The sequence below is a fragment of the Emys orbicularis genome, chromosome 7 (assembly GCF_028017835.1).
Source record: "Emys orbicularis isolate rEmyOrb1 chromosome 7, rEmyOrb1.hap1, whole genome shotgun sequence".
Taxonomy (NCBI): domain Eukaryota; kingdom Metazoa; phylum Chordata; order Testudines; family Emydidae; genus Emys; species Emys orbicularis.
In genome coordinates this window covers 55,673,126-55,699,857 of record NC_088689.1, presented here as the reverse complement: position 1 = coordinate 55,699,857, position 26,732 = coordinate 55,673,126, and the positions used below count along the sequence as shown (strand labels likewise).

At 43.6% G+C, this 26,732-nt stretch overlaps 1 protein-coding gene across 1 annotated transcript in view; it reads left to right on the top strand.

The window, feature by feature from the left end:
- Positions 1-22,639, top strand: part of TIMM23B (translocase of inner mitochondrial membrane 23 homolog B) — a 40,351-nt gene extending 17,712 nt beyond the window's left edge. Inside the window, exons 5-7 of the mRNA XM_065408606.1 lie at positions 1,579-1,637; positions 9,335-9,445; positions 22,040-22,639. Of these exons, the coding sequence (XP_065264678.1) occupies positions 1,579-1,637; positions 9,335-9,445; positions 22,040-22,155 (286 nt within the window). The 3' untranslated portion in view covers positions 22,156-22,639. The remainder of the gene's footprint in view (positions 1-1,578; positions 1,638-9,334; positions 9,446-22,039) is intronic.
- The last annotated feature ends 4,093 nt before the right edge of the window (positions 22,640-26,732 follow it).

Below are 26,732 nucleotides of genomic sequence, written 5' to 3'. Positions count from 1 at the left end.
ACATCCCTGACTGATAAAATTTTTACCGACAAAAGTGCTAGTATAGCCAAAGCCTAATATACCTTATGTGACTAGAAGAGGATTATTATGGTATCATTTGGAAGCATTCTAGTACAGTGTTTTTCAAACCGGGGGTTGTGACCCAGTACTGGGTCGCGGCACATAAGGCACTAGGTTACCTTGCTCCGGTCAGCACCGCTGACCGGGGCGTTAAAAGTACCGTCGACGATGCTGCCCAGCTAAGGCAGGCTAGTGCCTACCTTTTCCAACACCGTGCTGTGCCCCAGAAGCAGCCAGCAGCAGGTCTGGCTTCTAAGCACGGGGGGCCATGGGGCTCCGCGCACTGCCCCTACCCCAAGCACCAGCTCCGCACTCCTGTTAGCCGGAAACCAGCCAATGGGAGCTGAGGGGAGGCAGTATCTGCGGGCGAGAGTTGCGTGGAGCTGCTTGCGTGCCTCTGCCTAGGAGTTGGACCTGCTGCTGGGTGTTTCTGGGGTGCAGCACGCTCCACGGTGCCAGGACAGGCTGGAAGCCTGCCTCTGCACCCCGGCTGCACTGCTGACTGGGAGCCACCGGAGGTAAGTCTGTGCCCCAGCCCTGAGCCCCCCCAAACCTGGAACCCCTTCCTGCACCCCAAACTCCTCATCCCCAGCCCCACCCTAGAGCCTGCACAACCATCCCAGAGCCCTGTCCCTCTCCCGCACCCTGTCCTAGCCCTGAGGACCCCCAAACCTCTAATCCCTTTCTGCACCCCAAACTCCTCATCCCCAGCCCTGAACCCCAACTCCCAGCCCAGAGCCCTCTCCCACAACCTGAACCCCTCATTCCTGGCCCCACCCCGCAGCCCTCACCCCCGCACTCCAACCCTCTGAGGCCCCCCAAACCCGTAATCCCTTTCTGCACCCCAAGCCCCTCATTCCCAGCCCAGAGCCCCGACCCCCTCCCAAACCCCCCAAGCCCCTCATTCCCAGCCCAGAGCCCCTTCCGACACCCCAAACTCCTCATCCCCAGCTCCATTGGGTCACGGGCATCAACAATTCTCTTCAACTGGGTCCACAGAAAAAAGTTTGAAAACCACTGCACTAGTAGATGGTCATTTTCCATTTGACTGTCATTTTGCGTTTCCCAGAAGTGGAAAGCAGCATTTTTAAGTAAAGAAACAATGTTTTGAACTGAACAGCAGCACCAGAGGTCAAACCTAAGAACCTGTTTTAAACGGTCTCCAGACATGAAGACTGGCATCAGGGATGTATCATTTAAACTTGAGGCGGGCTTGTAGGAAGTCATATACATGTCTCTCTAGAGAAAAAAAAGTTTTAAGAATACATGATCTCCTCTGATGAGGGACAGGGCTCTGGGATGGTTGTGCAGGCTCTAGGGTGGGGATGGGGATGAGGGAATGGTCCTCATACTATAGTTATTACCATACTAAATATATAGAATTAAATGTGTATTCTATTGTGCTTAGTACCATGCAATCCTCATCTTGATTAGGGCCCATAGGCACCTGATTAATAAATAAGGTATTTAAGTTTTATTAAACAATGCTTTTTTTTTTTTTTTTTTTTTTTAAATCAGAATTTTAAATATGGTGACAAGGCAAGGAGCTGTATGGGCCAACACTCTGGGATCCTTGGGTAAGTCAAACTGTTATCTGAAACTAAACAATGTACAAAGGGTTTGAAGCAAATTAAAACACCTTTTGGTTTCTTGGCATAGTAAATGAGTTGATGTAGCCTATGGCTAAATTTTTCAGTCAGAGCTAGTGATTTTGGGTCTCAACTTTAAGGGTATGTGTACACTACGGGAGTAGTTCGATTTTACTTAAATCGAATATGTGGAATCGATATTACAAAGTCGAATGTGTGTGTCCACACTAAGGACAGTAATTCGACTTTGTGAGTCCACACTAACGGGGCAAGCGTCGACATTGGAAGCGGTGCACTGTGGGCAGCTATCCCACAGTTCCCGCAGTCCCCGCTGCCCATTGGAATTCTGGGTCGAGCCCCCAATGCCTTCTGGGGAAAAAAATGTGTCGAGGGTGCTTTTGGGTAACTGTCGTCATCCAACCGTCACTCCCGCCCTCCCTCCCTGAAAGCGCCGGCGGGAAATCAGTTCGCGCACTTTTCTGGTCATTGACAGCGCGGACGCCACAGCACTGCGAGCATGGAGCCCGCTGCGACCATTGCTGCAGTTATGGCCGTTGTCAACACCTCGCAGCTTATCATCCACCTTTCCCAGAGGCAGATGCTGAGAAATCGGGCGAGGAGGCTACGGCAGCGCGGTGAGGACCTGAAGTCTGAGAGTGGCACAGACCTGTCACAAAGCACGGGACCCCGCGCCGAGGACATCATGGTGGCAATGGGTCATGCTGATGTTGTGGAACGGCGATTCTGGGCCCGGGAAACAAGCACGGACTGGTGGGACCGCATAGTGCTGCAGGTCTGGGATGAATCACAGTGGCTGCGAAACTTTCGCATGTGGAAGGGGACTTTCCTCGAACTTTGTGAGTTGCTGTCCCCTGCCCTGAAGCGCAATGACACCCGGATGCGAGCAGCCCTGACTGTCCAGAAGCGAGTGGCCATAGAGACGCCGGACAGCTACTGGTCAGTCGCGAACCACTTTGGCGTGGGCAAATCTACCGTGGGGGTTGTTGTCATGCAAGTAGCCAACGCAATCGTTGAGCTACTGCTCTCAAAGGTAGTGACCCTGGGAAACGTGCAGGTCATCATAGATGGCTTCGCCGCGATGGGATTCCCAAACTGCGGTGGGGCTATAGATGGAACTCACATCCCTATCCTGGGACCGGAGCACCAGGCCAGCCAGTACATTAACCGAAAGGGCTACTTTTCAATGGTGCTGCAAGCACTGGTGGACCATAGGGGACGTTTTACAAACATCAACGTCGGATGGCCGGGCAAGGTTCATGATGCTCGTGTTTTCAGGAACTCTGGTCTGTTTAGACGGCTGCAGGAAGGTATTTACTTCCCGGACCACAAAATAACTCTTGGGGATGTGGAGATGCCTATAGTGATCCTCGGGGACCCAGCCTACCCGCTAATGCCCTGGCTCATGAAGCCCTATACAGGCGCCCTGGACAGTGAAAAAGAACTCTTCAACTACCATCTGAGCAAGTGCAGAATGGTGGTGGAGTGTGCTTTTGGACGTCTCAAGGGGAGATGGAGAAGCTTACTGACTCGCTCTGATCTCAGCGAAACCAATATCCCCATTGTTATTGCAGCTTGCTGTGTGCTCTACAATCTCTGTGAGACCAAGGGGGAGACCTTTATGGCGGGGTGGGAGGTTGAGGCAAATAGCCTGGCTGCTGATTACGCCCAGCCAGACAGCCGTGCGATTAGAAGAGCCCAGCGGGACGCGCTGTGCATCCGGGAGGCTTTGAAAGCTAGGTTCCTCAGTGAGCAGGGTAACCTGTGACTATTAAGTTTGTTTAAAGAGAAGCTGAACCTGCCCCCGTTTCTTTACCCAGTTAATGTTGACTATCCTGTCCAGTTACATACCCCGTTCCCCCCCTTCCAACACACATTTAAAAATAAAATAAATGGAACTTTGTTAATTAACACCGTTTTCTTTATTACGGATTTCGCGGTAAAGTGTTGAAACTGGGATGCAGACTGTGGTGGGGAGCGGGCTTAGTGATGGAAAGAACGCTTCTAAACTCGAGGAATGACAGGATCCTGCTCCTAGAGCGGTCCACAGTGGTGGACTGGTTGTTTCAACGGAGCCTGCCACCCCTCCTTTTCAGGACTCTGTGTGTGGGGGCTATGTGACTTTGTGGCAGTGGAGGACGGTTACAGATCCCTTGCTGCGTGGCTCTGTGATCCAGGCTAAGGACCGCTGCATAAGATCTCTAACCCCCCTCCCCCGCCACAAAGTCACATAGACACACACACACCTCACCCCCCCCCCCCCCCCCAGAACATGAAAACCACCTCCCAGTCTGACCAGGGTGCCTAGTGACTGCAATGTGTGTGTGACCTTCTGCTGAACCTGCCCCCGCCTCTGTACCCTGGTAAAGGTGACTGTCCTGTCCAATTACCAACCCCCTTCCCCCCCTTCAGACAGACTCTCCTCTAAAAGAACATGATGGAAACAGTAATTAACAGAAACGTATTTTTTATTAGCAACTACACATGAAACTGGGGGATGAAACTGGGACGGGGGCTTGGGTGAGGCGGGAAGGAAAGGACTTATCAAATTTTGGGGAATGAGAGCCTTCTGGTACTTGAGCAGTCTGCAGGGGTGGAGTGAGTTTTCACGGACTCTGCCGCCCCTCCTTCTTGGGACTTTGGGTGAGGGGGTATGGGACTTTGTGGCGGGGGAGGGCGGTTACTGATAGACTGCAGCGGGGCTCTGTCCTCCTGCCTCCGGTCCTGCAGAACATCCACAAGGCACCGGAGCGTGTCCGTTTGCTCCCTCATTAGTCCAAGCAGCGTTTGAGTCACCTGCTGGTCTTCCTGCCGCCACCTCTCCTCCCGTTCCATGTGTGATCGGTGCATTTGGGACAAGTTCTCCCTCCACTGGGTCTGCTGGGCTGCCTGGGCTCGGGAGCAGCCCATAAGTTCCGAGAACATGTCCTCCCGTGTCCTCTTCTTCCTACGCCTAATCTGCGCTAGCCTCTGGGAGTGTGATGCCAGGCTAGGTCGGGAGACAGTCGCAGCTGTGGGATGGGAAAAAGGGAGTGAATTCCTCAGATAAATATAGTTGTGAACAAAGAACATAGTCTTTCTCTGTGAACAAGACCATGCACAGCACCTATCACATGCGCACTCAGGACAAGGTCGAATTTTCGGCCTTCGCATTCAGTGCCTGGGGTCTTGCAGTGCAGATCAGAGAAGCGGGGCAGGACAGCGGAATTTGTGTAGCAGGCCGACATGGTAAGCCGTAGACTTGTGCTGCTTAAAACTTTAATAGCAGCACTGGCCTCCTTTCATGTTCAAAGCAATGCCAGTCCCTGCTGCCAGCAATCCGGCAAGCATGAACTCTGCCCCTGTCCCACCCCCTCGCGGCTGTCCCAGGGAAAGATCCCTGTATGCTGCCCCTCTCCTGCCTCCACCGTGTGGCTGTAAACTGCCGGTTACAGTTCTGTAAAGGAACAGGCAAGCAGTCCCAATACTAACATTCCCCTACCTAATTCAAAGCAGGTCACCGTGAGCGACATCACTCTGATGAGGATTTCAGAGACGGAGAAAGAAAGGATGCTTCGGGAAAGCATGCAAAGACCAGGGCCGTATGCTGCCATGCTCTGCAAGGCAATGATCCCGGAGTACTTGCTTGTCTCCTGGCGCGGAAACGTTTTCGTACCATGGAGGACCCAATAAGGCCGCTCTCCCCAGGAACCTGATGCAAAGGCTTTCCAATTACCTCCAGGAGAGCTTCGTGGAGATGTCCCAGGAGGATTTATGCTCTATCCCCGGACATATAGACCGGATTTTACTGTAGCTGCACTGGCAGGGACTAAACAGTAGAGCGCCTAGGGCAAAACAATCATGCTAAACCGGACATTGTTAGATTTTTTTTCAGTAGTTGCACTGCCAAGGACTGAAACGTGAAGCGTCTAGGGCAAACTAATCATGAAAAACCCATTGTTAATATTGTTAATATTCCTGTTCTGTTAAAAATAAATGTTTACATGTTTAAAACACTTACTGACTGATCCTTCCCCTGATTCTGTGTCCGGGTTAACGCCTGGGGACAGTTGGTAGGGGATCTCTGTAAGGGTGATGAAGAGATCCTGGCTGTTGGGGAAATCAGCATTGTAAGCGCTGTCGACTGCCTCGTCCTCCTCATCTTCCCAGTCCGCTAACATGTCCGAGGAAGCGGCCGTCGACAATATCCCATCCTCAGAGTCCACGGTCAGTGGTGGGGTAGTGGTGGCGGCCGCACCTAGGATGGAATGCAGTGCCTCGTAGAAACGGGATGTCTGGGGCTGGGATCCGGAGCGTCCGTTTGCCTCTTTGGTCTTCTGGTAGCCTTGTCTCAGCTCCTTGATTTTCACGCGGCACTGCGTTGCATCCCGGCTGTATCCTCTCTCTGCCATGGCTTTAGAGATCTTCTCGTAGATCTTTGCATTCCGTCTTTTCGATCGCAGCTCGGAAAGCACGGACTCATCGCCCCACACAGCGATCAGATCCAAGACTTCCCGATCAGTCCATGCTGGGGCCCTCTTTCTATTCTGAGATTGCATGGCCATCTCTGCTGGAGAGCTCTGCATCGTTGCCAGTGCTGCTGAGCGTGCCACGATGTCCAAACAGGAAATGAGATTCAAACTGCCCAGACAGGAAAAGGAATTCAAATTTTCCCAGGGCTTTTCCTGTGTGGCTGGTCAGAGCATCCGAGCTCGGACTGCTGTCCAGAGCGTCAACAGAGTGGTGCACTGTGGAATAGCTCCCGGAGCTATTACCGTCGATTTCCATCCACACCTAGCCTAATTCGACATGGCCATGTCGAATTTAGCGCTACTCCCCTCGTTGGGGAGGAGTACAGAAGTCGAATTTAAGAGACCTCTATGTCGAACTAAATAGCTTCGTGGTGTGGACGGGTGCAGAGTTAATTCGATGTAACGGTGCTAAATTCGACAAACTCCTAGTGTAGACCAGGCCTAAGACATCTAAAAGGCTCAGTTTTTCAGAGAGTGGTGCTCTGCACTGCCTGAAAACTAGGCCCCTTTCAGGTGTCTGAAGTTGGGCACCGAAATTCTCTAGTCCTCTGATCAGAGAGACGTTTGTAGAATTAGCTTGAACTTATTCTCTCAGCCTTTCATGTGTATTATGACAACTGCTTAGTCATTAGTCACCATTTTTTCTGTCTCTGAAAAATAAAGCAAACATTAAGTGAGAGAAATTTGAAAGTCCAAAATGGATTTTGAAGACCAAATAGCTAATAATGTAAAAATAACCAACTAAGGGGGGTTGTTTTAATATATCAGAAGTAAGAAGACTGAACAAAAATCAGTGGGCCAGCTGGATCAACAGGAGTAATTAAGGACAATAGACATCCTAAAAAGATTTCTTTGTATCGGTCTCTCTAGCATTGTAGATAGCAAAAGAAATTCAGTGTTGCTAAATGCAAAGTAGTAATGCACATTGGAGGGACATATATAGATTAGTTAATTTAGAACCCTGTATGGTGCAAAACTATGTCGGCCCAAGAAAGGGATTTAGGTGGTGTTGTAGGAAGCTCAGTGAAGACCTCCGCTTCAGCGCAGCTGCAGTTAAAGCTAACAAGATGTTAGGATGCATAAGGAATGGGATGGTGAGTAATAAAATAATGCTTTTATATAAATCAATTGTGCACCCTCATCTGGAATACTGTGTACAGTATTGGCTATCCAGTTTCTTAGGATATGTCTGCACTGCAGCTTGGAGCGATCCTCCTAACCCCGGGTAAATAGACTCAAGCTAGCAGGGCTCAGGCTGCAACTCAGGCTCTCAAGCGCACACAACCCCCTAAACTTGAAAGCCTGAGCTGTAATGTCCACATTGCTATTTTTAGCCTGCTATCACAAGTCTGTATTACCAGCTGAGAGGCTTACTCCCAGCTGCAGTGTAGACATACCCTAAAAGGACATTGCATAACTAAAAGGACTCCAGAGGAGAACAACAAGAATGATCAAGGGCCTCAAGAGAGATTGAAAAGATTGGGGTTGTTTACCTTAGAAATAAGACTAAAGTTGGGACATGATAAAAGTTGATAAAATGAGTGGTCTAGAAAAGGTAGATCAGGAACTTCTGTTCTCCCTGTTTCACACAAGAACAAGGGGATATTCAATTAAGTTGAAAGGTAGGAAATTCAAAAAAAACTGATCCAAGGGATTACTTTTCACAGAATGTGTAATTAAACTATGGAATTTGATGCCAGGAAGTTGATGCCAAGAATTTAAGATTCTAAAAAGGACTGGATAATTTTACAGATATCCAGAGTTATAATTTACACCAATTTTTGGCAGAGATATTGAACCTTAGGCTTAAATCCTGAAGCACATCTGTAACCATTAGAAATCTGGATGACACAATGTGGGGAGCAGATTATCCCACATCTGGTACTGGCCACTGTCAGACAGGATACTGGACTAGATGAACCTTGGGTCTTTTCCATTATGGCAGTTCTCTTTTAGGTTTACCTATTACCTGATTATAAAACAAAAACAATATAGATAAAAACACGTCTGAAAAAGGTGCTGCATGTTGCAGTTCAAGGTTCCAGTGTGATAAGTGATATATTAACAGATTCTTCACAGCTGTGTTTGTTTTCTTGAGTAATCTTCCTTCAGTGTTTGTTATATTGGCATGCATTCTAGTTTGCAAATTTCATATAGAACATGACCTTCCTACTTAGCATATTATAGTCCTTAAGGGTGCCAAGCAGGACATGAGTTGGTTCTGGCTTCTCCTGTGCTAGGTGCTGTAGAAGCTCCATGCTTTTTCTCCGTGTGGAGTGCTTTGTGTGTGTGTCAAAAATAAGGAGCAACCCTCTCCTCTTCCACCTTGCTGTTTGTGTTAATTTTCAAGAGTCTCTGCTAAACAGAGATGGTTCGGTAATGTTACAGTTGTCCATTCATGGAGTGATCCATTTTGAAGGATTCTGTTGAACAAGATTTTTTTCCTCTAATACTGCACATTTAAGGCCAGATTAATATCCTTGCTCATATTCAGTAGCATTTTAAGTGCGGTGGGTTTTGGAGGAGTAAAGTACAATCATGTGAGCAAAGGTATCATAATCTGGCTTTTAGAGCAGCAAGAATAACTAACAGTATTGTATCTATATTGTTTTGAGTGATATGAAGTTCTTTACTCGTCTTCGCCCTATATGAAGATTCTAGATACTGTTACGTTATACCAGGGATTAGTTTGTTTGCTGGCTTGGGCTCATGCACCCATACTATGAGTTCATAGATTCCCTTTTGCCACGGAGACAGTCCCTCAGACTGATGCTTTCCTGTTAACTAAGGGTGTAAGGTGGTGCAACACTTCAGCTTTAGGGACAAAATTATTATATGCAGACAGAAACAGAGCAGTTGAAAATTCTGAGAATCCTAATTTAGAATGAGGATAGACATAGATATCTTCCTTATAGAATAGAAGTGAGGTAATGTTAAAGACTGAAAAGGCATTAATAGCAGGAGTAAAGGGAAGTTGCAAAGACTCCACCAGAAATGGAAAAATATGAATGTAAGCTCAGGAGGGATAGCTTTGACGGCTGCATTGAGACCAGAATCCAAGGCCTGGTTAATCTTATCTCTTCTAGAACATGGATGGCAAGGTAATTTGGTGCAAATATTTTGATATTTTACCAATAACTTTAATTCCTCTTCCAGCATTGCTTTACAGCGCATTTGGAGTCATCGTAGAGAAAACACGAGGTGCCGAAGATGACCTGAACACAGTAGCTGCTGGGACCATGACAGGAATGTTATACAAATGCACAGGTAGACTGAGAAGATAATATAAATATTTTTGCCAAAGATATGTAAAGCATGAATGTAAACTTGGGTTTTTAAAGTGCAGTTCTGCTCTGAAGAGTGACTATATAAAAAGGGCATATTTGTACTCAGCAAAGTTGTTTCCACAGATACAACTCTGAGCACACACAGGACTTTAGTGTCAACCAACACAGCAAAGAATGTGAGCGGTTTTATTCCTTCATATATATTAGATTTGTTAAAAGCCTCTAAAAGACAATGTGGTACACAGGTGGCACTCAAGGCATAGTTTGGCTTGCAGAATCTATCAGTGCTGATGTATGAGAATGAAAGAAGCCATATGGAGTTTGTAGGACTGGAAAATTGCCTATGTAAACTGGGTAAATTTAACCTGGAAATCATTTAAACAGATATGAATCTCCACAGTGCTGTTTTTAAAGTCATTTTTCAGAGTAGACTTACACTTAAGAATTAGAGGATTTAGGATTTAAAAAGTATGGGAATGTTTATGGTGGAAAAATACATTCTGTGATATAGTAGATTCACAACCACTTAATTACATGTATTGTTATAATAATAACCCTAAAATCTCTGGTGCCTGTTAAGGCAAAATGAGGCCAAAGACTGAGTGTATCCTCAGCCACCTGAGAAGTAAAGATTGTTTAAGGGAACAAAGTGTTTTGGGGGGGTCTGACCTATAAAATTCTATTAGATAGACATACAGTACAAACTATTGTAGGCCTTGTTTTGGATTCCATCTTCACACAAAAAGATGACTCCTTAAATCAGCTGTTTCATGCTCCAGCATAAGTACCAGCGGTACCCCCACTCCCCCTCGATATGCCCTTCCAACTTGACAGTGAACCACTGATGATTACTCTCTGGGGACAGTTTTCCAACCAGTTATGCACCCACCTTATAGTAGCTTCATCTAGGCTATATTTCCCTAGTTTGTTTATGAGAAGATCACGCAAGACCGTATCAAAAGACTTACTAAAAATCAAGATATACCGCATCTCTTCCGCCCCCCCCAATCCACAAGGCTTGTTACATCTGTGTTGACATTACCATTACAGTACAACCCTAAGTATATATTGTTTATAATAGTAACCGAACCATTTCAAAGAAAAATGAAATTCTACAAAAATGAAAACCTAAGAATTTTAAGTAGCCTTTTTCCTTAGGCAACAGAGAATTTGGTATTGTAATTAGGAGGGTTATAAAATCACATTAGTAAACAATTAGTATATTGTAGGAGGTAAATTTTAGGAATATAATTACATCACCCTTTGTAGAGACCTTATACTGTTTCTTGTGTAACTTGTTTCCTAAGCCAGTAGGACTTTGAGTCAAACACCACTGTGAATTGCACACTGACAGTGAGCATTGGAAGATGATGGGATATTTCCTGCAGGAAGCACCACTAAGCAGGCAGGCTGGCATACTTTACACTAGCAGAAGTTTCACATTGGTTTTCAAGTGTAAAGCCATAAGAATGACCATAGTGAGTGAGACCAATGGTTCATCTAGCCCAGTCTCCTGTCTTCTGACAGTGACCAATGCCAGATGCTTCAAAGGGAATGAACAGCACAATTATCAAGTGATCCATCCTGTCATCCAGTCCCAGCATTTGGCAATCAGACGTTTAGGGATACCCAGAGCATGGGGCTGTACCTCTGGCTATCCTGGCTAATAGCCATTGAGGGACCTATCCTCCATGAATTTATCTAATTCTTTTTTTAGTCCAGTTATATTTTTGACCTTCACAACATCCCTAGGCAACAACTTTCATAGGTTGACTGGGCACTCTGTGAAGAAGTACTTCCTTTGGTTTGTTTTAAACCTGCTCTACCTATTTATTTCATCAGGTGATCCCTGATTCATATGTTGTGTGAAGGGGTAAACAACACTTCCTTATTCATTTTCTCCACACGATTCATGATTTTATAAACCTTTATCCATAGCCCCTCTCAGTCATGTCACGGAGAGTGCATTGCTTTAATCCAAATTTGGGGTGGCACAGGCATAGATAACTTGTAAGGTCACCTAGCCTTTCCCTTGCCAAGACAGGATTGTTCCTGCAGTATATCTTCAGTGTACTGATTTTCTTTAAAAAAAAAATACACACACACAGTATATACTCTTTCATTAGCCCGTTCGTTTATAAGCTGACCCCCCAAGATGGTTAGGTAAAAATATCCATAACTGTATGACCCTTTCATAAGACAACCCTATATTTCAGGGGCTGGCAAACTTTGGCTCCTGGCCCATTAGGGTAAGCCGCTAGCGGACCTGGACATTTTGTTTACCTGGAGCGTCTGCAGGCACGGAGCCCCTCAGCTCCCAGTGTCCGCAGTTTGCCGTTCCCAGCCAATGGGAGCTGCAGGAAGTGGTGCGCCACAGGGAGCTGAGGGGCTCCATGCCTGCAGATGCTCCAGGTAAACAAAACGACAGTGTATTAGATATTCAATTAAATGATTCCATAGAGTTTAAAATCATCAAATTTTGGTGTAGACCCATTTATAAGCCAACCCCCGCTCTTTGATGCGTCACTTTTTTACCAAAAATATTCTGCTTATGAATGAGTAGATACATTATATATTACTAAAAGACAAATAGGAAGAAAAAATGTTGTATTCCTTTAACTTCTAATGTCCAAAGCTACTGAGCTAATGGCAGTGTAGATAATGGTTTGCCTCTGTTCACAGCACTGTATGTACCAATATATCACTTCAGGTAATTTTTCTATACTTTGTTACATATGAAATGCCACATGCAAAAACCCCTAAGAACAATTGGGATATTAAACTCCGCTGGAGCTAGTTAAGTACAGTATTAACTGCTACACTATAGGTGTGATTGAAACTTTCCAAGGTTTATGATAAGTTTTGATTCCTTAAGTGAGAACTTCACAGATGATATTCACACTTGTTGAAGGGAATGATTTCCATCTTCACTTTCTAGGCTCTACATAGCTCTGACTCTTTCCCCTTCTCCTCCCCAGCAGTGCATGGATGTAGCACTGTGACTCAGTATCAGTGGTAGCCTTGCAGGATTGAAAATTTCTGTGTCTGCATTATGAAGCTTGCTTATTGACTGGATTTTTAAAACTGCATTGACTTAGCTTTTGATGAGGGGAAAACTGGTCAGAAATAGCTCACGGGAAGGCCATTGTTGGCATCTAGTGCATTATGCTGCTACTTAGAAAACTGATTCCCCAAGCTAACCCTTGATCTCACATTTTGCCCCTTATGAATGTTTTAAATGCACGTACAAAGATGTCACAAGGTTAAAATAGGGAACTATGTTGCAACAAAATCCTTTGCAGAATTTAGCTATTCCACACGGTCTAGATTAGCAAATGTTTAGAAATGACTAAGCAACAAAATGAATTGAACTTTGGCCAAAGAGTGCATGCTTCCACTCTGGAAAAAGTTATCTAAGCTTTTCTGTTTATGCTGTGGCATGAAGCTTAAGTGCTGTGATTAGAGATTTTTTTACAACTGGAGCTAGTTACGTGCAGTATTAACTGCTACACTACTCTTGCAGCTTGTTGGGACACATTTTGAGATCACACTTTACACTGAATGTTCTAAGTAGACGGTTAATGATAGACAAAAGGAAATCCTCTCCTGTTCCTTTTACCAGTATTATAAGGAGCAGGAGAATTGTTGGGAAAACGCTCTAGGTCATCAGGGAGCATATGCTGCTCAATTATAGACTGACTCCTCCTCCGCCCCCCCCCCCTTGTTGCCTGCCAAAAGTGGTCTTGTAAACTGATTTATAATCTCAGAAAAAGACAGGTCAACACTTCCTTCTTCCTGTTCTCTTCCCCCCCCCCCCCTTGGGTTGCATGATGTCATCATAATTTGCAGAGAAGTGGTTTAAATGAGTTCAAATTCAAAGTCTCACTTCTGTATAAACATTCCAAAGCAGAAAAGCCCGTAAACACAGTCAGGTGGTGGGTCTCTTTCTGCGCCCCTCTGTTTAAAAATCTACCTATTGGGTGTTTTGCCACTTATAAATAGGCAGAAATAAGAACTGATCTGTTATGGTCAGAATTACTGCAGTGGATGTTCTGATGCATACTGTGACAGGTTAGATCACAGTACCCCCCTTGGGAGCTGCCAACTGATGTGCCAAGACTAATTCTGCCCCTGCTTTCCTGCCCCGTCAGCTTAGGACTTCAGTGCCCTGCCTGGTTTGAGCCAGACTCGCTAGCCTGCTGCAAACCCAGACCCAGGTCTACAAAAAGAACAGGAGTACTTGTGGCACCTTAGAGACTAACAAATTTATTTGAGCATAAGCTTTCGTGGGTTACACTCCACTTCATTGGATGCATAGAATGGAACATATAGTAAGGAGATGTATATACACATATAGAGAACATGAAAAAGTGGGAGTTGTCCTACCAACTCTAAGAGGCTAATTAATTAAGAGAGAAAACTTTTGTAGTGATAATCAAGATAGCCCATTACAGACAGTTTGGCAAGAGGTGTGAAAATACTTAACATGGAGAAATAGATTCCATGTGTGTAATGGCTCAGCCATTCCCAGTCTCTATTCAAGCCTAACTTGATGGTGTCTAATTTGCATATTAATTCCAGTTCAGCAGTTTCTTGTTGGAGTCTGTTTTTGAAGCTTTTCTGTTGCAAAATTGCCACCTTTTAGTCTATTACTGAGTGGCCAGAGAGGTTGAAGTTTTTCTCCTACTGGTTTTTGAATGTTATGATTCCTGATGTCAGATTTGTGTCCATTTATTCTTTTGCGTAGAGACTGTCTGGTTTGGCCAATGTACATGGCAGAGGGGCATTGCTGGCACATATCACATTGGTAGATGTACAGGTGAACTAGCCCCTGATGGTGTGGCTGATGTGATTAGGTCTTATGATGATGTCACTTGAATAGATATGTGGACAGAGTTGGCAACGGGCTTTGTTGCAAGGATAGGTTCCTGGGTTAGTGTTTTTGTTCTGTGGTTGCATATCCCCTAACAGCTGTAGGCTTACCTGAAAGCAGCTAACAGAAGTGTTCTTGTCTTTAACACTCAGATGCCCAACACCTAATGGGGTCTAAACCCAAATAAATCCCTTTTACCCTGTGTAAGCTTTATACAGGGTAAACTCAAATTGTTCGCCCTCTATAACACGGATAGAGAGAGATGCACAGCTGTTTGCCTCCCCAGGTATTAATACATACTCTGAGTTAATTAATAAGTAAAAAGTGGTTTTTATTAAACACAGAAAGTAGGATTTAAGTGGTTTCAAGTAGTAACAGACAAAACAAAGTGAATTACCAAGCAAAATAAAATAAACACGCAAGTCTATGTCTAATACAGTGATACAACGGAGTACAGATAAGATCTCACCCTCAGAGATGTTTCAATAAGTTTCTTTCACAGACTGGATGCCTTCCTAGTCTGGGCACAATCCTTTCCCCTGGTACAGCCCTTGTTCCAGCTCAGGTAGTAGCTAGGGGATTTCTCATGATGGCTGCCACCTTTGATCTGTTCCACCCACTTATATAGCTTTTGCATAAGGCGGGAATCCTTTGTCCCTCTGGGTTCCCACCCCTCCTCACTGGAAAAGCACCAGGTTAAAGATGGATTCCAGTTCAGGTGATATGATCACATGTCACTGTAAGACCCCAGGCCTTCATTCCTCCCAGCCTGACTCACAGGAAGGCTTGCCTGCAAACAGAGCCATCCACAGTCAATTGTCCTGGTTGATGGGAGCCATCAAGATTCCAAACCACCATTAATTGCCCACACTTTGCATAATTACAATAGGCCCTCTGAGTTATATTTCATATTTCTAGTTTTAGATACAAGAGTGATACATTTATAGAAATAGGATGAACACACTCAGTAGATTGTAAGGTATCATTACAAAGCTTATAAAGACACCTTTTGCATGAAGCATATTCCGGTTACATTATATTCACTCATTAGCATATTTTTATAAAATCATATAGACTGCAACGTCACACATACATGTTCAGACTCAAGCTTATATTGAGCCTCTCTCTGTGTGGGCTCATTCATTCAGCAACATTTCTTTTGATTCAAAAACAAGGGTCACTGAAAACTTCAGTCAAGCTTAAAACAAGTTTGGCAGTTTTCAATTTACCTGTTTAGCTATAAAAGCAAAGCTCTTTGCACAGTGAATTGAGTCAGCAGGAAACTTAACCTTTAACATAAAACATGAGCCGAGTTTGTAAATGTCTTAGTGTATTTAGCTTTTTCTTTTGGGGAGGCAGCAAGGAGGCCACTAACATTTGGGAAAGGGACTCTTTCCATGTATGTGTACAACACCTAGTACAATGGGGCTGTGATCCTGATTAGAGTCTCTGGATCCTAAATCTATTGCAATAAATATATATTAATTTGTAGCAATCAGGAGGTCCATACATGTTAATAGCTAAAATGGACCAGTCATCATTTTAGAAATACAGGACACAACCCTGAAAGTCAACAAATCTTAAATTCATTAAACAGGACTAATCACTTTATTGCTACCAATACAAAGTCTGACCAGGCTAGATCTAGAGAGTAATTTGGTGTAGTTGTAATGGGCAGAAGTTCAGGCGAACTGGTCTAGCTGTAAAAGAAGCCACACAGACAAACCACAAGACAGTGAGCCCTGCAAACTGGGGCCCGATTTGTTACAGTTTCCTTGATCCAGGTCTTAGTTTTTTTGTTTTTTTTTTATAATTTAATTTATCTGCTAGGAAGTAGAGGTTCTCTTGTTTAATCCATTATGTTTCTTCAGGGAGAAACCCTTGAGGTATTTTGCAACCTGCTGCAGATACAGGCTCTGTGATATCTTGCTTGTCTTCAGAACATACATAAAATTTATTGTAGAAGATTTTGGTTCCTAGCTGTAAATTGAAATCCATTCAGATACTTTAGAAATATAATGAACAACTAGTGTGGTCTGCCTTCTTTATAGTGTCAGCATCTTGGATGCCACCTTGAGATGAGTTCTAAATGAATAAACTCAACTGAATTAGGTTGTGGACAGATTCACTCTTAATCATGCTTTGATCCAACAGATGTTCCACATCTGGTACAAGAAGGGAAGGGTATTTTTCACAAGGGAGGAGGTTCAAATACAACCCATTCAGGGGTTAAACAGTTGCCTCTGATTTATGCCTGATCTTAGTTCTCTCAAGTAGCAACAGCAGTGTAAAATAGAGCACCTTCTCAGTTTCACTGCTGCTTGCTGGGTTCTGAATATCACCAGTGGAAACACAGGAGCTAACAGACTCAGGAAGATAGCACCGCATTGGTTAATATATAGAAGGTGATGCTAACAACCATGCAGGGGCTGTAAAGTGGTTTTTGGGGGGGTTTTTTAATGAAAATTTAGTTTCTTTAGAAAATGAAGTCTGTCTCTCTTCCACCACTGCCACCAAACAAGGAGTTTCCTAGTTTCAAGTGCTGTAGCTGTGCTGTTGTAGTGTAGATACTTCCTATACTGACATAAGGGGTTTTCCCGTTGATGTAGGTAATCCAGCTACAGTGAGGAGGGAGGTCAACCTAGCTGCATTGCATTGTATAGGGTGTGAAATTGTTCACAGCCCTGAGAGATGTAACTAGGTCAACCTAAGGCTGTGTCTACACTAGCACTTTTGTCAGTAAAACTTGTCGGTCAGGGGAGTGGGAAAAACCCTCCCTGACCAATGTAAGTTTCACCGACAAAAGCACTGGTGCAGACAGCGCTATGCCAAGTCCACACAGAGCGGCTACGTGGGAGACCTTACAGCAGCACAGCTGCAGTGGTATGGCTGTGCGGTCTGTCGTGTGGACATAGCCTATGTTTTAAGTATAGACCATGCCTTAGCGTCTGGCTACAGCAGTCTGAAATCAGAGCTGTTTCTCTAGAACAGTTCATTTCTTCAGCTCTGCTTTCCCTCAGTAATTTCTATACCAACAGGCCTTTGCTACCCTGGAAACTTTTAAAAACTCCCAGGGGCAGTAGTGACCTTTTAGAAAATTTTCCTAGCATAGACCTACATTTAACTACACAAATGTGGGTTTTGTTTTGTTTTTTTTAAATGAAAAGCAGTGGGCCAGATTCAGAGATGCCAATTAACTACTGCTTCATTTTAAGTCTGTGGGAGTTGAAGGTGCTTATCACCTCTGGAAATCAGGCCCTTTAAAGCTATTTCTTCTACAGGCTGCAAAAGAAAAAAAGATTATTTCTCATTCTAAGTTCTTGGGAGGCAGATACTGGAAGCCATGAAATATTTAGATTTAACTATCTGCCTTGTTCTACTTGACATATTTTGTATGTCTAGATTTCTGGCTTAGTGTTTTTAATGTCTACCTTTTAAGGTAATAGGCAGCAGTTATCAATGTTGGCATTTTCTTCTCTTCAGCTCCTGACCCCTAGTTTTCTTTTTTAAACTTTCAGGAAATGAGGAATTAATGTTGCCTGAAACCCCTATATCTATTTGTCAGTGAAAACAATAGGCTAAAAATGTGCCTGTCCAGCTCTTTCAGCTTGAGCACATAATTTCCCCTGCTCTGTCAGCTCCACTTTTTGTGAAGAGGCAGTGAATTGGTATGAGAGTTGTGCTCTGAGTGCTGCAAGTATGCTGTGCAATAAATTGTAAGATGAACTGGGACAGAATGAGTATGCACGCTCACTGATATGGTAAGCAGACAGGATTCTTTGATAAGCTGTATCAAGCTAAAAGTATACATCAGACAACAGCTCATCTAACTTAAGGCATGGGAAATGTATCCTTAGAAACTTTGGCAATTTCCTTAAATAACTTTTGTTACTTGGCTATCCCTTAAAGATATGGTTTAATAGGATTCTAGTAAATTAAGCCCCTTTTTTGACTCTTTCAGCCTCACCTTGCACATGTCAAAGTGAGATAATTGCATAACTATGTATGTCTGAGGGGGTGTGCCAAAGCAACTTGCTATCAAGAGTAGCAGAAAGTGATTGTAGGGGAGGAGTGGGAATTCAGCCTATCACTTAGTTTGCACCCTGGGGGTGGGGGTGGGGTGATTTCTAAGCAAGGTCATCAGGTCAGAACACTTAGCATTTCCTGCCCAGTAACTTAGTTTTGTTTGGTGAAACTGCAGTTTGCTGGCTAGAGCAGAGCAGGAAGGGTTTAATGTCTTACTCAAATACAAGTCTACCCACTTGGTGGAGTGGGAGAATACTCCTTTATCATTGCGCTCCTGTGTGTGTGAATGCTTTGGATAGCAGAGGCAAATTGCACCAAACAAGTAAGCGTGAAATTGCAGAACTCAATAGTGATATCTGGAGGCTTAAGTATGCCCAGTTCCTGTGCTTTCCAGTTAGCAGGAAGGCTCATTGTACAAACCATATGCATCACTTTCCATTACATGAAACAAGCTGTTCTGCTGAAACATACTCTAAGGCTAGGTCTACACTACAACGGGGGTCCGACCTAAGATACGCAACTTCAGCTACGTGAATACCGTAGCTGAAGTTGCGTATTTTAGGTCGGCTTACCTGGCTGTGAGGACGGGGGAAAGTCGACCGCTGCCGCCGACTCCGCTGCCGCCTCTTGCCGTGGTGGATTTCCGGAGTCGACGGCAGAGCGATCAGGGATCGATTTTATCGCGTCTTCACTAGACGCGGTAAGTCGATCCCCGATAGACCGATTGCTACCCGCCGGATCGGCGGGTAGTGAAGACGTAGCCTAAATCTTTCAGCAAAGTACAAGGGGCACCAAGCTGCCCACAAATACCCACTCTGCACTGAAGCATGTGGTGGTTAGAGGATTGTAAAAGCTTGTGTGAGGCTTCGTTACTCAACTGCCTGACCTGCCTACATGAAAACTTTGGCTCTGCCTCAGATGCTCTAAGCAGTACATTGCCATGAGAATTGAAGAGTCCAAACCTGCACAAAAAAATAGCTAGACATGGCAAGTGACTCATGGCAACAACCAAATAAAATGTCTGTCTTTAAATAAATAGCTTCCTACTGTCAGAAATCAGCTCAGACCCTCTTGCAACCTCCCTCAATTGGGAGAATGGGATTTTTAGAAAGAGGAGTTACACTGTGGTTTAGCTTCTGTAGTATTTGTTCTGTGAATAGGTGAAACCTTGCAATGTCCTTTAATCTGCCTTTACACCTAACTGGTTAACGCCTTCCCTTGATTATTCTCCATGGCAAATCCTTTCCCACAGCATAAGCTAAGGTTTCATTTGGGTTTTTCCCTAGGATTGGGGGGGTGGGGGGATATTGTTCTTTCCCCGAGATGATTATTTTTGCACAAATGTCCTGTCAGCTCTTTACCTCCTCTTGTGCTATTTACCCAAGACAAATTTTCAAAAATAAGAGTCACTCCTAAATCCTGTTTTAGGTAAATAAGGATAACTTTTAATGCTGCTGAGCATTCGGCACCTCCCAAAGACTTCATTGGGAGCTGCTGGGGGCTCAGTACTTATTTAGGAGCCTAACTAGAATTGAGTTCTTGACCCACTTACCAACAAGAGATCTTGTAGCTAGGTAAGCACAGCTAGTCTGGCTGCAAAGTTATAGAAGGTAGGACTGGAAGTAAGGTTGGGTCACCGGTTATCCCCTTTGCTGTTTCCTTGTTTTATTACATGCCTAGGCCAATGCAAATAGATTTAAGACATAGCAGCTTCAGAGGGATTCTGCTTAATCTTAAAGCTCAAATAATGCCTCAATCTAGGTGAAACTAACAATTTGTCCCACTAAAAGTAACCTACAAAACCTTGAGCAGTTTAGGGGGAGACAGCTAATGACCTAGGAGGAACTAAGTATCAGAGGGGTAGCCATGTTAGTCTGTACCACAAAAACAACAAGGAGTCCAGTGGCATCTTAAAGACTAACATTTATTTGGGCATAAGCTTTCGTGGGTAAAAAAAGCCACTTCTTCAGACGCATGGAGTGAAAACTCCATGCGTCTGAAGAAGTGGATTTTTTTACCCACAAAAGCTTAGTTTTATTTGTGCATGTTAGTCTTTAAGGTGCCACCGGACTCCTTGTTGTTCTAGGAGGAACTGATTAATTGGTACAGATTACCGTGATACACATTCCTTTTTCTGTTTAAGGCTGAAGAATTTGTGAAATTCCCCTTGTACTTCTGCTAATTCCCATTTAGCAGGCAGTTCATATCTAGCTCTAAAACTGAAAGTGATCTATTTCTAAATGTCAGACTTGGTCTCTCACTTGGCTTGCTCCTGGTAAACACGGAAGGTTCCAATACTTAGTTTTCCCAACAGTTTAAGGTCATGGTCCCTAATACCATTGCATGTACAATGTGTTCCTGGAATTCTCCCAGGAAGCTTTAAGGTACTAGATATTGGAAACTGCAGAAGTCTCCATTTTACTGTTAGAATTCAGCTTTTGCCCATCTGACTGTGATTAACAGAGCAGGATGTTAAATAGGGCATAGAACTGAAATGCTAACTGTCAAATGACTGAAAACGTCATCTGATTATATTATGACCATTGAGTAGCTAAACCCACGTTTTACCATTAGTAGTAGAAATTTTTTACAATAAACTTGGCATAGGAGAGTCAATGGTTTTATTATATTTCTGTGTTACTATGTGGTGGCTAGATAAATTGTTTTTTCATTGCTTTTTCTTTGATCTCAACTGCCTGATACTAGTGAGAGTAGGGTGACCAGATGTCCTGATTTTATAGGGACAGTCCCGATTTTGGGGTCTTTTTCTTATATAGGCTCCTATTACCCCCCCACCCCCGTCCCGATTTTTCACACTTGGTGTCTGGTCACCCTAAGTGAGAGTGAAGTAAGTCAATTCAGTGATTCCCCTCAAATGCTTGATGACTGATCCTATTTCCCCAATTTATTCCAAATTACCAAAATTAGCTAAACTTTAAAAACCTAGATGCAGTCTTGTTTAACTCTCAATTTCTAATTAAAGGACTAGGGTCAGATATAAAAAAGTTCTGTTGCAGAAGTTCACATCTGTTTTTTCTGTTGTTTGCTTGTTCCCTCACCTATCTATCTATCTCATAGAACTGGAAGGGACCTTGCAAGGTCATTGAGTCCAGTCCCCTTTTTGCCCCAGATCCCTAAATGGCCCCCTCAAGGATTGAGCTCACAACAACCCTGGGTTTAGCAGGCCAATGCTCAAACCACTGAGCTATCCCTCCCCCACTTCCCCCTTAGTTACCTTATTTGACAGTCAGGATTAGGATTTCAGGTGAGCTAGAATAAACATGAGATTAATTCTAAAGCAGCAAAGGTCTCATCTGCATATCAACATCCAGTCATAAAGACAAGAGAAATATATAGAAGATATGACCTATGGAGAGTTTGTTTGCTTCAAAAGCTCTTTACCATCTGTTTAAAATAAGTAGTGCTAATAACAGTTGTATAGGCAGTTATAATGGGTCTTTCTGATTCTATCATACAGTCTAGTAAAACTACAAGTACTCTCTTTGGGAGAGCTTTGCTTTCATGAATAAGCTTACACTTTAAAGGGGGAAAAGATGCAGTCACATAGAGCATGTTGGATTTGAGATCCTCTTAGATTAAATGATGCCTAGCCAATTGCTCTAACTAAATACTTTCCCTGGGTATTATTTAATGCTATTTATTCTTCTTTTCCAGGTGGAGTGCGTGGAATAGCACGAGGAGGCCTTGCAGGCTTGATGCTTACTGGCCTCTATGCTCTCTATAACAACTGGGAGCATATGAAGGGCTCAGTACAACGACAATCCCTCTGAGCAGGGTCATGAGGACTGACTATAGGACATTTATGTAGTTCACCAATCAAATTGATTGCAAAATGTCTGGTGATGTCCCTTCATATTTTATCTACAATTAGTGTGAAACTGAATGGAAGCTATTGTACTGTGAGGAAGTTCATTGACACCATTTACCAGGACTGGCACATCTCTTCTAGCCAGCAGACTACTGGAGGCAGCAGTACCTGGTGGGTCTGCAAATGATTACAATGTGGCCATTAACTTCTCCTCAAAAGGCACAGATTGTCTCCCCAGCATCTCACTTTCTACTGGCCCTGGACATAAGCTCCAAGATCTGGTCCCCTAACTTGGCTCACGTAGACAGTGCTATGCCACCAGGTTCATTCGGTTATTTGTGTACTATGATTGTGCTACTTTCTAGCCAATAAAGTTTGAATCCCTAGAGCTAACTGCTGCAGTTCTAACATAAATAAAAATGGTTTTGTAAGCCAATGTTAATTCAGCTGGAGCAAGGTGGAGTTTGTCATTAGCAGTTAGCACAAGGCAAGGCTTGTGTTAATGGTAAAAGCACAGTGAAAACTGTTAATAGGTATATCAAGCAGTAAATAGAAGCATGGTACGAATGTGCTTTTTCTAAGCTGTCTTCTTTTACCCTGATAAGGCAAAGAAACACCCAGAGTCCCAGTGGTTTTTGTTTGATTATAAAATAGTTTTGTTCAGGAACATGTCTGGTAAAAATTGAGGGCTGTGGTAATTTTTCAAGAAATGCTGAATGACAATGCCATAACCCCCTTAATGTCCATCACTAAGTACAGTAATTTTGTCAAGTGGCCGCTGCCGTGCAACATGGTGATGCCAACCCCTGGTTTTGTTTGATGGGGCAATGTGATTAGGTCACAGAAGGACAATGCATAGGAATCGATGGAATAGAAAAGCCACAGGCCAACTGGCTCCTGCTGCTAGATAAATGGTATGGTGATAGCTTTAAAGAGGGGGTAACTGACTGGGTGTTGTATTTGTTTCTATTACAAATAGAGGGACTCATTTCTTCATGCAGGCTGTGGTGGGGATGGACACAGATCTGTGTTGTTGCAGAATATTTTCTCACTATTAAAACAGATGAGCGCTCCAGAATTAAGATGATGAGGAAACTGGTTTGGTCAGTAAATTGAAACCAAGCAACAGAACATCACTGTTTAGAAAGTAGTTTCTGTTAAACCATCTATTTCAATCTGGTAAAAATGTCTCTATGGGGTCAAGCAGGATAATGTTTATGCTTTTTGAAGAAATCTAAGCCTTTATCAGTAAAAGACAGTTTCTCTGAGAACAGTCTTCACTACACCCACACTGAGAAGCATGGGCCTGATTCTCTTCTCAGTTACACTAAAGTAAATCTGTGAGGTAACACTAGTGTGGAAAGAGGAATCATCGCTCGTATGAGTAGAACTTACAACTGGAATAGTGGATTCCTTACATTACTATACATTTACTGGTTACAAAAAATGTTACAGGAACAGCTGCAGTCTACACTTAACGTCACATGCTTACAGTTGAGTATATGCGTCAGTAAGCCACACTACAGAAGTGCATATTAATCCAGGGCATTTACAAATCCCAATATAGGACTAGGATTCTATTCCAACACACTTCCTTCTCTCCAAAATAAACCCTCTGCTTTCTCTTAACCCCATCCTCTGGCTGTTGAGATAGTCTACAGGAAGCCTCTTTACCACAGTAGTGCTCTTGCATAGTGCCAGGAAGTTATAACACAGAGAGTTGGCTCTCAGTGAAAAAGTAGTTGCTGCGAGTGGAAAGCATGGGAGGAGATTCACTGTAGGCAGCCGTCTTCTAGTTCTTCCTCTGGTGATTCTCCTACCTACCTTTACTGATAACTTTGCTGTAGCTACTCCCTGGTTCACATCCATCTGAGACCTAGTCAATTTCCTCAGGATTAAAACAAAACCCCCTATGCTATGGCAGTAAACCAGGATGAAAAAGGTACAGTAAAAGGTGACTTGAAGATATTGTGTTGTGTAGTAGCTTACCCCCCTTTTTTTTTTATAAAGTAGAGCTTGTGAATTAGTAAGCACCCCTTTGTACTGTTTGAAAACAAGAGAATCTCAAAAGCTTCCTCCTCACTTATGCAACCCCTGTGAAAGAGGTAGCTTTAAAAAAAAATACTCCCAGTTGAAACAAGAGTTCTGCATCCCAATTCATACCTCAATACAATAAGAGCAACAAAAGCAGGAAGCAGCCTCTCCCAGCTTGACTTTACCTTAGCTTCTTTCTACAAGAGGAGATGAAAGGGTGTGGCTTTTCACAGGCGTTTCTTCCCTTGAAAAGGGAGCCTCGCTTTGCCCCATAGCAAAGGTCTTTAGGACTAGCTTTTATCTAGATAGCTAACAAGCCTTATAATTGACACCAATTAACCTAAATTATCAGTCATTAGAGCACAGTACCAAGCAGGTGTTTAATACCAATGTACAACTGGCTCTAGCTGAGAGCCACAGAGCTCTGCTACTGGAGCTACTTAAAACTAGATTTTGTGTTTTTCCTTCTTGATAAGTACAGAGTAGAGTGAAAAGGAAGAGTAGCTGCTGCTGCTTCTCCCTAATTGCTCCTTTGTGATGGTGTATAAAGGAAATTTGAAATTTTGGGAGTGTTTGCTTGAAAAATATCAGGAATGTAAAGTTTCACATTTTGCTAGAGATTTTTTCAGGACTGAAATGTAAGCTCACAGATCTTAACTACAACAGAACAGGTTGTGAGGCTTTAACAAACAGCTGGACTCCTCCAGCAGCAGAGGGGCATGCAAGTTTGATAGCTGAAAAAAAAGTTTTGAAAGCAAGTGAAAATAGTTCCCCTCAATTAGATTTCAGATGCTTGATTTGTGATACCCTACTCTCTATCCAGTTAATTGGAATCCTCTTCCCCCAAAAAATTAAGACAAGGCCTCTTGTCTCCTTTGCAGGTCACCTGTAATTCATTAGATGCAAAATTAGTTACTAGCCTATATGATGTTCAAATTCACTAATGCCTTAAGGCCATAATTAAAGACTAGATTGACTGTAAATAATTTGGAGATATACCTATCTCATAGAGCTGGAAGGGACCTTGAAAGGTCCTCCAGTCCCCTGCCTTCACAGCAGGACCAAGAACCATCCCTGACAGATTTTTGCCCAGTATCCCTAAATGGCCCCCTTAAGGATTGAACTCAGAATGCTGGGTTTAGCAGGCCTATTCTCAAACCACTGATCTATCCCTCTAGTAAATCTAGCCTGCACAGAGTCTCAAACTACCTTGAAGTGGTGTCCCCACTAAAGCAAAGTAGGCTTGGGAGTTTAATTAATCAAACATACTGGAAAGGTGAAGGCTTCATATAAAATACAGGCCCTGAGACTTGACAAGGAGAGTAGTGGAGAGCAAGTGGTTTTATAGCAGCTCAAGCTGAATAATTCAAGGCAATGGTTTTAAACTGCTCACATGATTAAAGAAAGGTGGGTGATGGCTGGTAAGTGGAAAGGCAGGTGGGGGAAAACAAAAGCTTGGTTAGAGTGAAAGGGAAAAGGCCTAGAATCAGATGGCAGGCTCAGGGGTTTAAAAGCAGATGAGACCTGCTCTGTAGAAGGTGGTCATGGCAATCCTTGTTTATCTTCTCTTTGTCAAAGCTGTTTTGTCCTTTTGAAAGACGCTAATCATGCTGTCTACTTTTACTCTCCATCATAACAGAATGTGCAGAGCTGCCATCCCATGAGCAGCCAGCTCTCCGTACTCTAATCAGTTTAAGAACATTTACTTCAGCAGATTACATTTGGAATTTCCAGCCCCATAGTTCCTGGTGGAGGCAGAGTGCTTTTCTGAACCATAGGGGTATGTACATGAAAGCAGTGAAGGTGCTAACACTCCTAGCCTCTGGGCACTTGTAACTGTCAGCCCAGCTTCTCCCTGCACTAAAATGTGAGGAGGTACAGAATGATACCCCTTTTCAAAGGCCAGGTCGTTGCAAAAGATTGGACTGTGCTTCACAGCTTCTCTAGTCAAAGAGAAGGGAATTCTCACTTCAATCTATTCTGCAGGGAAGTTTAAAAGATTTGTACAGTGACTTTACAGAAGTGGGGTTTAGTACACCAATACACATGCAATTTCTAGACAGCTTAATAAGCAAAATGCAGAAAACTCCCCAGTGGCTTGCATTTTTACTCATCCCCAAGGAAGGTTTAACCTATAACCACAAGAGGCATCCCTCAGCTATGTCTTTTAAACTAATGGATTTCAAAGGTCTTGTCTATACTGCGGATTTGCCAAGATCAGACAAGCAGGGCTGACTATACCAGTGAAAGTTGCAGCTTATAGCATTTACCCTGTCTACACTAGGGCTTTTCACCACGGAATTCGTCATTGGAGTAAATGCAATGTAGACAAAGCCTCAGTAACCTTGTCTACAGCAGTGTTCTGAGTTCCATGAACCTGAGCTGCATCTTATATGAAAGATGGCTTACTTGCCGCGTGCTGATTAGAGTGGGTGGCCAGTAGATAGCCATCTTTATAAACAACTGATAAAGTAGCAAAGTAGCAGGGAGGTGAGCACCCTCTGA